General features: G+C 41.3%; 1 protein-coding gene across 1 annotated transcript in view; it reads left to right on the top strand.

Moving 5' to 3' along the window:
* The window catches only part of api5 (apoptosis inhibitor 5), a 41,349-nt gene extending 26,986 nt beyond the window's left edge, over nt 1–14,363 (top strand). The window contains exons 9-14 of the mRNA XM_078221055.1: nt 1,139–1,320; nt 6,584–6,677; nt 7,888–7,944; nt 8,286–8,362; nt 10,256–10,389; nt 10,981–14,363. Coding sequence (XP_078077181.1) covers nt 1,139–1,320; nt 6,584–6,677; nt 7,888–7,944; nt 8,286–8,362; nt 10,256–10,389; nt 10,981–11,060 — 624 coding nt within the window. The 3' untranslated portion in view covers nt 11,061–14,363. The remainder of the gene's footprint in view (nt 1–1,138; nt 1,321–6,583; nt 6,678–7,887; nt 7,945–8,285; nt 8,363–10,255; nt 10,390–10,980) is intronic.
* The last annotated feature ends 920 nt before the right edge of the window (nt 14,364–15,283 follow it).

The following is a 15,283-nucleotide window of genomic DNA, read 5'->3' as shown; positions in this document are numbered from 1 at the left end:
CAGAGTCGACCTGCCCAGTTTGAATTTGATCAAAGCTGGGCAGTTAACTGTTCCATGCTGTATTCTCCATGGCAACAATTCCACAATCAAAGTCCACTTGCCAACCAGTCAGCACTCTCATGCGATATAAATAGTTGTTTCCCCATTACTCTTGGTAATTTCTTGTGCGCTATCCTGATGAGTGCAGCACAAAAAGTTTTGATAGCATGGCTACCAAACGTATAATTGTTTTCTGTTCGGTTACAATTTTTATTTTGCTGATCACATTATTTGTTCCTTTCATAATTTTTACTTTGCATTGTTTCAAATGATTCTAACATCATTTTATTCAGAACTACATTTTACAAAGTAGTGAGAGAAACAGTGAAACTAGAAGCAGGAGTAGGCCATTCGGCCCTTCGAGCCTGCTCCACCATTATGATCATAGCTGATCATCAAATTCAATATCCTGATTTTCTCCTCCCCCCCCCCCCCCCCCCGCCCCTCCAAATTCCTTTTAGCTCCAAGAGCTATATCTAATTTCTTCATAACCAAATATGGCTCTTGCTGATTTCTTTAAAAGCGGATGACATTTGTCAGACACTTGCTGACATGTTTATCTGGTTTTGTCGTTAAGAGCTGTGCAAGCATGGATGAGATTTGCTCCATATACAGTTCAACTTGTGGAAAATTGTACATAGCGAGAGACCAATGGTGTTAATGGTAATGTCACTAGACTAGTAATCCAGAAGCCCAGACTAATACTCTGGAGACATGGGTTCAAGTCTCACCACGACAGCTGGTTGATTTTAAATTTAGATTCAATAAATGAAATCGGGAATTGAAAGCTAGTTTCAGCAGTGATGATGATGAAACTATCATCAATTCCCATAAAAACTCCCATTTGGTTCACCAATGTCCTTGAGGGAAGGAAATCTGCCATCCTGACCCAGTCTGGCCTACATGTGACTCCAGATCCACAGCAATGTGGTTGACTCTTAACTTGCCCCCAACAAGCCATGCAGTTCAGGAGCAGTTAGGATGGGTGACAAATGCCGGCCGACGCTCACATCCCATGAAATAAATTTTAAAAATTTTACAACTGCTGATCGACAAAGCTATGTCTTGAAATTAATCTAGAATTTCTGAAAAAACCTAGGAATATATGCCATTGCCTCTGGAAGAGGCAGAAAATGGTGAGAACGCAGGCAATGAGGAGCCCAAACTACAGTTCAGTTATGTTGAGTGTCTGTTGTTCGGCTTTCATCAACTTGGAAAGAAGCTCCCTGATTTCCTCACAGCAAAGCTCAATGCAGATCGACTGAAGGACTTTAAAATCAGGTGGGACAACTGTTGCTTGTTTGCATCTTTCTGTTAAAAACTATTTCTCTTCTAATCTGTATTAGTAAACAAACTTGAACGTGTTCTTCTGCTTCTCGAGTCATTTGCGCAAATCATTCCTTACGTTTCTCAGGTAAAATCTAATGAGGAAGATAGTTCAAGTTCTGGCTAGCTAATAGTACAGTAAGAAGTCTCACAACACCAGGTTAAAGTCCAACAGGTTTATTTGGTAGCAAAAGCCACTAGCTTTCGAAGAGGCGCAGCGCTCCGAAAGCTAGTGGCTTTTGCTACCAAATAAACCTGGTGTTGTGGGACTTCTTACTGTGTTTGCCCCAGTCCAACGCCGGCATCTCCACATCATAGCTAATAGTAAGCGTAGAAGTAATTGCTGGTGATTGTAACTGCATTGATATATGTAGAGAGACTGGAGAAGCTGGGGTTGTTCTCCTTGGAACTGACAACAGTAAGCAATTAGATAGTTATTCAAAATCATGAAGGATTTGCTGGGGTAAATAAGGAAATCCTGCAGACAGGCCAAGAGCCACAAGACACGGACTTGAGTCAATTACCAAAAAGAACCAGAGATCTGTGATTCTATGACATGAGGAAAAATTTTATTTTCTGCATACAGTTAGTGATCTGGAACACACTGCTCAACAGGGTGTTAGAGGCGCCTTCAACAGTAACTTGCAAAAGGAAATTGGATAAATACTTGACGAGGACAAGCTTGCAGGGCTACCAAGAAAGGTGGGTGAGTGGGACTCATTCTACTGAAGAGTTGGCAACGGTGTGATAGGCTGAATGCCCTCCAAGCTGTATCATTCTATAATAATACAGTAAGATCTGCTCTAGGAATGGCTAGTTAATCAAATGCTGGTTAACTGAGATGTAAAGTGAGTTCTTCGCTTTCATTCAAATGAGAAAGCTCTAGGGTGATCACCCAGGTATTAAGGTCTAGCGAGAGGTGCAGTAACACGCAAATCAAGCGATCAGTGCCATGGAGAGGAGGCTGAGACCAGAGTGAGGTCAGGCCACCAATAACTAACAGCAAGTTTGACACCTCCAATCAAAAAACAGACAGGACCCAAGAATTCCAGTTGGTAGAGAGCTAGATAATCGCATTCACATCATTCACAGAAGTTAATGCTTCAACTTGGGTATGTTGCATTGATAGACTGTCTCTGAAGTTTCTGCTGGCCCGTTCTCTCCATCTGCACCGCCATTGGTTGCTTGGTCATAGTTTTTTTTGTGGAATTCATTTTCTAAATCTCTGTACATTTTAAAAAGCGTGAAGACCCATCTTTTTGACTAAGCTTTCACCCCCCCCTTCCTTATTTCTTCCTTCATGTTCCTTCCATATTCCTTGCATCTGTCTGTGAAGCACCTCGAGTTGATTCCTGCATTAAAGACACTCACTAATAAATGCTAGTTGTGTTTCCCGACTGACAGCCTGTCACTCTATTTCTGGTCAGATCAGTGTTGGAATTCACTGAATAGAAATTGTACTTTTCCCATTTTTATTGTAATCCCACACCAGCCATCCTTGCAACCTTTCAGCGAATTCCAGTTTAGTATAAATTAAGGCGGTGGTAGTTCAGGGCCATGCTCACACAAAATCGGGTTATTACTTGAATTTGCTTTGCATGTAACTGTTCAGCAAGATGGGTTATTGCAGTTAATTACATAGAATATGAGGCAAAGAAACAGGCCATTCAGACCAACCAGTCTGTATCACTAAGAAGTCTCACAATTATTTGGAATCACGAGCTTTCGGGGCACTGCTCCTTCATTAGGTGAGTGGAGACCTCTGGACTTCAACCTGATGTTGTGAGACTTCTTATTGTGCCCACCCCAGTCCAACGCCGGCATCTCCACATCAGGTCTGCATCAGTGTTTCTGTTCCACTTGAGCTTTCTCTTGTCTTGCCTTGTTTAACTTTCCTCTATTCCCATCTCCTGCATCTGTTTGTCTAGCCTCCCCTTAAGTGTACACCCCGACCTCTCCATGTGGGAGTGAGTTGCCATCCTCGTCACCCTCTGGTTAAAAGATTTGCTGAATTTCCTATTTGATATTTTGAGACTTTTTTTTGTATTGATGGCCTATAGTTATGCTCTTCCCCCACAAGTGAAAGCACTCGCTTTTGTCTTTTCTCTCTCTGCATTTCATCATTTTAAGATTTTGTCTTTTAAAAAGCATTTAGACAGTTACATGGGTAAGAAAAGTTTCTTTGTTGGTTAAAAAGAAAAAGGAGGCTTATGTTCGGATGAGACGTGAGCACTCGGGTAGTGCACTAGAAAGCTTTAAATTGGCTAAGAGGGAGTTGAAGAGCGAGCTTAGAAGGGCTAAAAGGGGACATGAGAAGACTTTGGCGGATAGGGTTAAAGAGAATCCTAAGGCGTTCTATAGGTATGTCAAGAACAGAAGGTTGGTTAGGGCAAGTTTAGGGCCAGTTATAGATGGCAGAGGGAAGTTATGTGTGGAACCGGAGGAGATTGGTGAAGCATTGAACCAATATTTCTCTTCGGTGTTCACGCAAGGGGACATGAATATAGCTGAGGAGGACACTGGGTTGCAGGGGAGTAGAATAGACAGTATTACAGTTGATAAGGAGGATGTGCAGGATATTCTGGAGGGTCTGAAAATAGATAAATCCCCTGGTCCGGATGGGATTTATCCAAGGATTCTCTGGGAGGCAAGAGAAGTGATTGCAGAGCCTCTGGCTCTGATCTTCAGGTCGTCGTTGGCCTCTGGTATAGTACCAGAAGATTGGAGGTTAGCGAATGTTGTCCCATTGTTTAAGAAGGGGAACAGAGACTTCCCCGGGAATTATAGACCGGTGAGTCTCACTTCTGTTGTCGGCAAGATGTTGGAAAAAATTATAAGGGATAGGATTTATAGTTATTTGGAGAGTAATGAATTGATAGGTGATAGTCAGCATGGTTTTGTGGCAGGTAGGTCGTGCCTTACTAACCTTATTGAGTTTTTTGAGAAAGTGACCAAGGAGGTGGATGGGGGCAAGGCAGTGGACGTGGTATATATGGATTTTAGTAAGGCGTTTGATAAGGTTCACCATGGTAGGCTTCTACAGAAAATGCAGATGTATGGGATTGGGGGTGATCTAGGAAATTGGATCAGGAATTGGCTAGCGGATAGGAAACAGAGGGTGGTGGTTGATAGTAAATATTCATCATGGAGTGCGGTTACAAGTGGTGTACCTCAGGGATCTGTTTTGGGGCCACTGCTGTTTGTAATATTTATTAATGATCTGGATGAGGGTATAGTTGGGTGGATTAGCAAATTTGCTGATGACACCAAAGTCGGTGGTGTGGTAGACAGTGAGGAAGGGTGTCGTAGTTTGCAGGAAGACTTAGACAGGTTGCAAAGTTGGGCCGAGAGGTGGCGGATGGAGTTTAATGCGGAGAAGTGTGAGGTAATTCACTTTGGTAGGAATAACAGATGTGTTGAGTATAGGGCTAACGGGAGGACTTTGAATAGTGTGGAGGAGCAGAGGGATCTAGGTGTATGTGTGCATAGATCCCTGAAAGTTGGGAATCAAGTAGATAAGGTTGTTAAGAAGGCATATGGTGTCTTGGCGTTTATTGGTAGGGGGATTGAATTTAGGAGTCGTAGCGTTATGTTGCAACTGTACACAACTCTGGTGCGGCCGCACTTGGAGTACTGTGTGCAGTTCTGGTCCCCACATTACAGGAAGGATGTGGAGGCTTTGGAGAGGGTGCAGAGGAGGTTTACCAGGATGTTGCCTGGTATGGAGGGGAAATCCTATGAGGAGAGGCTGAGGGATTTGGGATTGTTTTCGCTGGAAAGGCGGCGGCTAAGAGGGGATCTTATTGAAACATATAAGATGATTAGAGGTTTAGATAGGGTGGATAGTGATAGCCTTTTTCCTCTGATGGAGAAATCCAGCACGAGGGGGCATGGCTTTAAATTGAGGGGGGTAGTTATAGAACCGATGTCAGGGGTAGGTTCTTTACCCAGAGGGTGGTGAGGGATTGGAATGCCCTGCCAGCATCAGTTGTAAATGCGCCTAGTTTGGGGGCGTTTAAGAGATCCGTAGATAGGTTCATGGACGAAAAGAAATTGGTTTAGGTTGGAGGGTCACAGTTTTTTTTTAACTGGTCGGTGCAACATCGTGGGCCGAAGGGCCTGTTCTGCGCTGTAATGTTCTATGTTCTAGAGGGATATGGGCCAAATGCGGCAATTGGGATTAGCTTCGGGGTTTTTAAAAAAAAAGGACAGCATGGACAAATTGGGCCGAAGGGCCTGTTTCCATGCTGTAAACCTCGATGACTCTAAGACACTGTGAGGCCACCCCTCAGTCACCACTTTTCAAGAGAAAAGAGTCTCAGTCCCTTCATCCTTTCCTAATATGTACAACCTCAGGGATACAAACGATTGGTCTAGTTGGACCAAGGAGCGGCACAGGCTTGGAGGGCCGATGGGCCTGTTTCCTGTGCTGTACTGTTCTTTGTTCTCACATTTCTGGTATCTTCCTTGTCAATCTTTTTTGCATCATCTCCTCCAGCTCTATACATTTTCTTTTTAATGTGGTGACCAGAACTGTACATGGTCCAAGTGTGGCCTAACCAAAGTTTGATAGAGATTTAGCATGACTTCCCTACTTTTTAGTTGTATCCCTCTCAGTAAACCGTGGTGCTTGGTTTGCTTTTGTTGTGGCATTTTGCCCTGTATTGCAGCTTTTTTTTGATTGACATATTTGTACTCCCAGATCCCATTTAGTTTCTTCCCAACTTTTTAAAAAGTAAAGTTTATTAATTAGTTACAAGTAAGGCTTACATTAACAATGCAATTATGTTACTGTGAAATTCCCCTAGTCGCCACATTCCGGTGCCTGTTCAGGTCAGTGCACCCTAACCAACTCGTCTTTCAGACTGTGGGAGAAAACCGGAGCACCCGGAGGAAACCCACGCAGACACGGGGAGAACGTGCAAACTCCACACAGACAGCGACCCAAGTCGGGAATCGAACCCGGGTCCCTGGTGCTGTGAGGCAGCAGTGCTAACCACTGTGCTACCGTGCCACCCCTTTCTCATCAAAATGTAATCTCTGTAGAAGTTCATATGCCCATTTGACAAGTTTATTTTCATTTTGCAGTTTTGTTGTCCTCTTCCATAATGCAGAAAGGAGTGGGTTTAAATTTTGGACTTGGAGCTAAGAGAACCATCTAGAATATGTTACACTAGCCTCTCCCGTCTGAGTTTAATTGTGTGATTTTTATGCTCAGATTGCAGTATTTTGCAAGAGGTTTGCAAGTTTACATCAGACAGCTACGTCTTGCTCTGCAAGGAAAAACAGGTGAAGCTTTGAAAACAGAAGAGGTATGTATTCTAGTACATTGGTCTTTCAGGCTTAAAGAATGAGGCAGCTGGGAATAGCGTAGAGCAGGGTTTCCCAAACCTTGCCAGCCACAGAACTCTTTTGATATCCCAAGTGATCTGATAGAACTCCTAAGAAACAGGCTTATTATATCAAAGGATTAAATCGCAAAACAAAATAGTTATTATTGCACAGTGGGTGCAAACATACACATGGGGATGAGAAAAATATCAGCCATGATTGAATGGCAGAGCAGACTTGATGGGGTCGAGTGGCATAATTCTGCTCCTTTGTCTTATGGTCTAAACAAACCCCCCTCCCCCCCCCGCGCGTCACTGGCCTCACTCCCCTGAGTTTTGATCAAATTATTACTAGTTCATCCAATCAGAGGCTGGCTTCTCTGTCCATTGGCTGCTGATAGGCCGACTAGTATGCCCATCAGTCGCCAAAAACATGAAACAACCGCCTTCAATTGGTTAACCTGGAAGGAAGCTTTTTAAATTTGTAACAGCTGGACTAACCATGGAACCCCTGCCCAGTTTGGGAGCCCCTTCGTAGATAGCTGAACACTCAGCAGTTACTAAAAAGTGTCTTTTGTTACTCCTAACAAGTGGCTGTGGTGAAAGAATCAATCCAGACTGGTCTTCTGGGTTCAAGCCGGTTTATTGTAACACATGCTCCTCGGCCTTTTGGCTAAGATCAGGTGTAGTTTTGGCATCCTGCACTTGGTTGAGGTCACGCTGAGGCTTCATTTGAAGCACTTTTTTAAAGCAGTATCTAGGCCTTTTGGCTAAGATGCAAATGGGATCAAGTCTTGGAGGAGGTGCAATGCCTGCTCCAATCAGCTTGGATCATGTAGATCAAGCCCAGGACAGGAAGTGGGAAGCCTGTCTTGTCAAATTGGATCGGGAATGTCTCACTAGCTGAGACTTTGAATTGGACTTTGATTGGATTGAATTGGATATAAACAAAACAAAATCACATATCCTCAGTGTTACTAACCTACAGGGAGCCCTCCCCCCAAGTGTTCCAGCTGTCCCTATCGGACAACCAATGTCAAATGTTTAACTTGCAATTCCCTTAACAAGACAATTCCCATGCTCTGTAATTAATAACATATTGACACTTAGGACAGAATTGTGAAGCTTCTAACAAAGTATTTTGGAATGTGAAAATTTATATTTTACACATTGTGCTGTTTCTTTTCCACAGAATAAAATTAAAGTTGTTGCATTGAAGATAACCAATAACATTAATGTTCTCATCAAGGTAATCATTTTTAATATTATTTGTACAAAAGGTGACTTTTTGTGTTATTTTAGGATGTTATGCAGCTAAAGCTCTTAGTTACCTACAGAGCTTGGAACTGTTTCAAATGTTGTCATATTGTTCAATTCCAATAAATGACAGTCTGGCAAAGAGAAGTTACAGTATTGCGCTGGCATGTGCAGATACCCATCTAGAATCGATGAAGATTTTTAAATGCTGCCCTTTAGTACCTTGAAACATATACTTTTATACAGTTAGCCAAATAGGTTATGACAGACACCTGGGTGCTGTAAACTGGGCTGAAACAGCATTGTATAACCTGCACATTTTGTTTTGGTTAGGATCTGTTCCACAATCCTCCCTCTTACAAAAGCACAGTCACCCTTTCGTGGAAGCCTGTACAAAAGGCTGAAGGAGGGTAAGGTTATCGTTGTATCTTCTAATATTGTACACTCTTTTCACTTCTTGCTAATAAGCTAATGCTAAGAAACTGTGGCAATAACTCAAGATTGAAAAAAATCTTCACATTGCGACTGAGTGAGGCCTGATCCCTATAACTGCACTATTTTACCATGGTTATTAATATTTTTAAACAAAACATGTGGGATTCTTTATTTTAAAAATGAGATCTCGACTATAAATGCGTGCGTTTCCTCCAAGTGCTCCGGTTTCCTCCCACAGTCCAAAGGTGTGCAGGTTAGGGTGATTGGTAATGTTTAATTGCCTCTTAGTACAGTATCAGGGGGATTAGCAGGATAAATATGTGGGGTTACAGGGATAAGGTCTGGCTGGGATTGTTGTTGGTGCAGGCTTGATAGGCCAAATGGCCTCTTTCTGAACTGTAGGGATTCTGTGATAAATGATAAATCAATGGTTCAGTAGTGTAAGCCACCTTGTTGGAAAGGATTTGAACACCATGGAGAGAGTTCAGCAGAGGTTTGCTGAGGGGATAAGGGATTTGTTTATGAGGACAGAGAGGATATCAGTAGATAATGCTCAGGATTTGATCTAGTCTATCCAGTAAAAGTGGGAAAAGTTAACTTGGGAAATTGGAACTGGTTATGAAATCTTGTGGATTTTCTGTTATGGTCCAACGAATGCAAGTTTTTGAATTGTTTTAGAACTTTTAAAATTTGTCATTTGATCTATTTTCAATGCAAATATGGGCTTCAGAATTTCAGTTTTGATGTGGTTTTATATTGTTAACCTTAGAACTGCGAAGTCTAATAGTTAACTAGCAGGAAAACCCAAGACGTTAAGTGCAGAGAACACATGGGAATGAAAGAACTGGATCAACCAAATTGGTGTTTAATTTTATCTCCTTTGGCAAGACTAGTGGGTAGTTAGGAACTGACATGAAGTTTCTAGATGTTGACCATGCCTTGCTCCATCCTAAATGTGACCACAGTTTTCATCTTGGCTGCAAAATGGAAAGGCAAACTTGCATTTATATAGCACCTTTCATATCCTCGTGATGTCCCAAAGTGCTTTACAGCTCTTTGAAGTGCCTTTGACATGTGGTCACCGTCGTAATGTAGGAAACAATGAAACCCACAGCAACCTCCCACAAACAGCAGTGTAATAATGACCAATTTGTCTGTAATTGTGGTGTCGGCAGAGCAATAGATCTGGAGAGGCATACCAGGGATTACTCCACATCAATACTGAGGTCCCAAACACCCTCTCTAGCGGAGAGGGTGCTTGGGACCTTAATTTAAAAGACTGTACTTCAACGCTGCAACATGCCTTCAGTACTGCACTAGAGTGTCAACCTTGATTTTTGTGCACAAGTCATGGAGAGGAACTTGAACCCACAACCTTCTGATTTGGAGGCAAGAGTGCTACTAACTGAACCACAACTGACACTTAGAAATTCCAAACTTACTGAACTTGTACCATCTGACTACTAACAGAACTACTCTGGTATATATCTACTACATTGCAACAATTTGCTGAAGGTGCAAATAAGTTTGTGTTTTTTCTCGGGAGAAATCTCAGGAGGTCATTAGTTTGTGTGATTCTCTTCCCCAGAGAGCAGTGGAGGCTGGGTTATTGGGGATGGAGGGTGGGGCTGGGCGGGGGGGGGATGCTGGTGACTGACAGGAAAGTGGAGTTGAGGACAGCCATGATTTTACTGAATAGCAGAACAGACTCGAGGGGGCGCATGCACAGTACGAACTGACAGCAGAAATTTCCCTAGCTCAAAAACTAGACGTGTGACTGTGATAAATAAGCACTTCATAATTTCTGCCTTAACCTAATATTTCTTTATAGAAACTTCAAGGCTAATTAATCTGGTTGATGTTAATAGGCAAAAGCGTATGGCTGAGGAAAACACTTCATCCCCTCCCAAGAAACAATCTCCAGCACAAAAGCGGGACACCAGGCAGATCTACAATCCACCCAGTGGCAAATACAGCAGTAATCTTGGTAACTTTTCATATGGTAAGCTCTGTCAAGCAAATTGGAGATCCTGGCAATTTGATTTTTTAACAGTGATATAATAGATTGAATAGCACCAATGATGGAATATGGGTTTGTCCATTAATCACTAAGTTTCTCAATTTAGCAGTTTGCTGTGAAGAAAATGCCACCCACAAGACTATTAAGTGCTCCACCATTATGGCAGGGGAAGACATCACTGCCTAGTGCTCACCCACCATTTGGTAACTGCATCAAAGTGGCCATGTCATATTTGGGTTTGAGTTGTCTATCCTCACTTGGTTTATGTACCAGCTAAAGGTAGTAAATAAATTGCGAATCTGTTGCAAATCTGTGGAATTCCCTGCCCAGTGAAGCAGATGAGCCTACCTCGTTGAATGTTTTTAAGGCAAAGGAAGATAGATTTTTGAACAGTAAAGGAATTAAGGGTTACAGTGAGCAGGCGGGTAAGTGGAACTGAGTCCACGAAAAGATCAGCCATGATCTTATTGAATGGCGGAACAGGCTTGAGGGGCCAAATGGCCTACTCCTGCTCCTAGTTCTTATGTTTTCAAATAAGAAAACACATTTAAGTATTATTTTCTTTCTTTACAGAACAGCGAGGTGGTTTTCGTGGAGGCAGAGGTCGAGGCTGGGGTGGACGAGGAAATCGTAGCAGGGGACGCCTCTATTAAACCTGAAGGCTCCTTCACCATTGTCCATTGTGCAGCAGTTACTGTGTATTATAATCTTGGGATCGCTACAGAGCACCTGCAAGAACTGCTAGGAGCCTTCAAAGCAGAATTCTGTATTTAAGCAAACCTAATTTCTAGAAGATACCTTTGTACATTTCAACCTATGTTTATATGTGGGAACGTGAAGCTGTTTTCCAAACCCACACTCCTGTTCCAAAATGTGCTTTTTATTTCCTTTTCTTTGTTTTATACTGCTGTTCCGGCATTTTATAATAATTATAGGCTGGGTGAAATTTTCAAAACAAAAAGCACAGCAACAATTGACATTCCAAAATCCATCTTGGCAAAGCACCACGGTAAAATTAAAATATGGTGGAGATGTTTGTGAGCAGCTCCCACGCATTCTCCAACTGACTATTTCCCACAAATGTGACGCAAAACCTGCATGCGGGACAATAATTAGAACTGGTCCTTTTGTGATCTACAGCCTGTATGGCAAGTTACCCTGATGCCAGTGCCACCAGACAAAGTAGCATCACTGTTCATGAGAAGACTCTTGCAGCACTGGCACTGTCAAAGTTTGGGTTTCATACTTCCCTTCGTGAAACTTCTAACATTTTAATACCCTTCGATAGGTTCCTAGACTGGATAGCAGAGAAGCAATGTCTTTCAAGGGATGGCATCTTAGTACCAACGACTGAGAGAGGCCTCAACTTTTTTCCTCCATTTTCCCCAACTGGATAATATTTTGCCTTTTCCCAGTAGTGCACAGCTTCCCAGTTGAGATTAGTGGATTTAATTGTGTGGAAATTGTGGCTAGAAATACACTTACATAGAGGTGTATTAGTGTGCAGCCTGAGACTCGGGTCAAACGTCCCACCTTTCTGAAGCTAGGTAGATGCAACCCGATCTCAGTTCAACATGTGTCCTTCAGCAAATTAATGGCACTATCCCTATTGATGAACATAAAGCTACATGCTGTGATAAAAAAAATTCTTAGTGCTGTGCAGTATTTGTGTAACCTGTTGCATTCTTATGATGTGTAGATTAACTGTTGAGTGCTATAGTACTGAAGTACTGTATTCAAAAGAGTACTTGTAGCTTTAAAAAAATGATTTGCCTGATTCCAAAGCTTTGTCTGCATTTGTGCTTTGACCCCCCTACTTCATTGCCTATCTGCATGGCCAATAATCTTGTGATATCAAATATTACCTCATTGTGCCTCTGCATTGTACAATGGGCTTCATTTTGATGTCAGAAGTCAACAGTCATGAGGTAAGTTTTCTGAGCTATGCCCCGCTAATTCCTGTTTTTTTAAATCCCTCTTCCTCAATAAACCAATAACTAACAGCGTACATATTTTAGCTGATCATTATCTACGTTTTAAATTGAGCATGAAGGTCATTGAGCTGTTAGGTTGGACACTAAACGTATTGAAAGAAATGATATGCTGCTTATTACAGTCTTGTGAACAAACCTACATCCGGCAGTAGGTTGACCCTTATTGATGTATTTCCACTGTAGCCTCCAAATGCATCAAGTAATGACATCCCACTTCAGTTCTGCATTAGGTTTAGAGTGTGGGAATTGCTGTACACTTACACAAGATGTTACATTATGGTTCCAGTGATTGATACAGGGATACCACAAACAGATAGTGAATAAACTGCAAGCTGTCACACGTGATTGTGTCTTGGTCTTGCAGAAAACCTGCTGTGAAACTTCCATTCTTGTTATGGTGGGTCCAGCATTCTGCATCTGAACTGGGGCAACAGCCACCAATTTAAGGCAATCGCTCTTGTGGATTGGTGAAACAGCGACATGAAAATTTGGCAAAGTTCCTTTACTGTGCACATTGAGATGTTGGAGGCCACAGTGGAAATGTTAAAGAGTGTCAAAATTTGACGATGGACAAAAATCAAAGTAGTGAAACAAATGATCCTGAAGTACCATCCATATGTGTGTATGTTTGTTCTTCAATATCAATTGCCACTGATGCAAGTAAATATGAGTAATGCAGAACCACTTAACTATTGTTGCTTAACTACCGGGATTTTGAATTTACCATAGTGCAGACTTTGTAATATTAGCTGTATTTTGGAAGCTTGCTGTTGGAGGTGAATGAATACTTTATTCGGACATCTGCATGAATAATATTTTCGTATTCATTTTCTAAAATCCAGTCATTGTACAGCTTTTCTTTGTGTGGAAGCTACCTAATAGAGTACCTATAAAGAAGGTATTTGTGAGGAAAGATACTTTTTCCTTTTGTAAATTATACAGTGGAACCTTTTTCTTATTTAGTCTTTGGTTTGCAATGTAACAGTGCCAGACTATTTTTAGCATGTGAAAGGTTCCAGTTGTTTTTCTTATTGTGCAGAAAGATTTATTTCGACATTTGGATTAAATAAATGCAAACTCAGAAGCTGAAAGTAGTGATACGTGCTATCTCTGGGCAGTAGGTGAAACACGCTCTTCAAAGCTGTAACTGCATGTGACCTTTTTAGAGGGCTGTCCTTACATATTTAGAGAACGCTCTTTTTTTTAGGTATTTGCTAGTTCTATCAATGGCATTGCAGCTTCTGTTTAGAAATGCAACAAAGTTAATTGTTCGCCGCTGCCTCATTTTCTTTCAGTGGAAGGAAATGTAAGCGTTGCCCCATCCTTTTGGAATAAAACATTTTGTACAGCAATGCTGCATGCTGAGTATTTTTGTATTGTGCACCTATAATCAATTAGTAAACCGTGATGAATGATAGAATCTACGTTGTCAACTTATCAGGTTTTCAAGAACTTAACCAATAACTTGAAAAGATTAAGTATTTTTATAGGCCTGTTTTTGATCTGGTTGTATAGATAGTTTTTTTTTAATGTGCAAATGTATTGAGACCTTTGACAAATGAGTGATGAATTTGTGATCTGGCGAGTCTAGAAATCGAGTGCAGGTTCCCAATAAATTGTTGCTGAATAGTAACATATTCAATCAAACTTTAGACATCGACACTAGATTAATGATTAATGACAAAGAAAAATTAGATGTTCATCTGCCAACTAGCTGTAGGATTCCCAATGGTGTGCATTGTAAATGGGGGCGGCAAGTTTTTCTAATCGTGAGGGTAGGTGTGCCAAAATGTGTTGTCAAAAGGTGGCGTTGCATATTTGGACCTGTATCAGAAATTTGAAGAGCAAATGGCTCCCTTTATTGTTTCCCAAAATATATTTGAATGTACACCTCATCAGAAATTACTACGTGTTCTCGTTCCTACTTATTTTGTTGGCTTACATTAAATGTTTTGTTTTCTCCTCCTCCTTTCATTACTTCCACTAATTTATAAATCTCCTGATCTGGCAAATTATGCAATAAGAAACCATGAGAGGAAATGTCAAAGTAGACCAGAAATGTACTGTAAATCGCTTTTTAAAAAATACAAGGTCTAAACTACTCTGGTGTTTCTTATGCACTGGCATCCATCCCCATATAATGTGCATTGTCCCTTAAGCTGCTTACAGTCATTCCAACATTTGCATGAGTGACATCTCTGGTATTTAGGAGTCAGTTCATGAAGTCTTGATCTCATTTGTGCAATTGCAAAGTTAAATCCAACATTATTGTCATTTTGATAGTATAAGACAATAAGCTCACCCCTTAGTCACAAATGGATATGTAGGATGTCAATGTGCAAAAGTACAGTAATTGTGTAAAGGAAATTGAATATATTTATCTGAAAAACTACTCAATTTTTTTTCTTAGCATTAAAGCTACATAATTAAGTCGTTTAAGACACATGAACAGAACTGGGAATAGAGGAATACAAAAGAATGGTCTAGTGGGCACATGAGCGGCGCAGGCTTGGAGGGCCGAAGGGCCTGTTCCTGTGCTGTTTTGTTCTTTGAGTGCCTTGCTGTAGTACTTCAATGTAGCTTCAGCCACACCCTGAAAATACTAAAATACCAAATTCATTTAGATGCTTACTGCATACATTTTTCTTGTCTGCAACGTGTTCTCAAATCTGGTCATTCACAAAATTATTTAAGTTTAAATTTTAATCATGAAACGGCGATATATGTCTGATGGAAGCAGAGCTATTTCTGGAAGGTATTCCTTTTAAAAGCTTCATTTCAGTCCATATTACCCACCAACACTGCTTTCTGTTAAACCTTGATCTGTACTCTCAGTACACCTGAGTATCATTAAAGGGATGGCAACGAAGAGGGACATGGAT

The sequence above is a fragment of the Mustelus asterias genome, chromosome 9, assembly GCF_964213995.1.
Source record: "Mustelus asterias chromosome 9, sMusAst1.hap1.1, whole genome shotgun sequence".
Classification (NCBI taxonomy): Eukaryota; Metazoa; Chordata; class Chondrichthyes; order Carcharhiniformes; family Triakidae; genus Mustelus; species Mustelus asterias.
The sequence above is the reverse complement of the archived record's forward strand: the minus strand, read 5'-3'. Positions and strand labels throughout refer to the sequence as shown.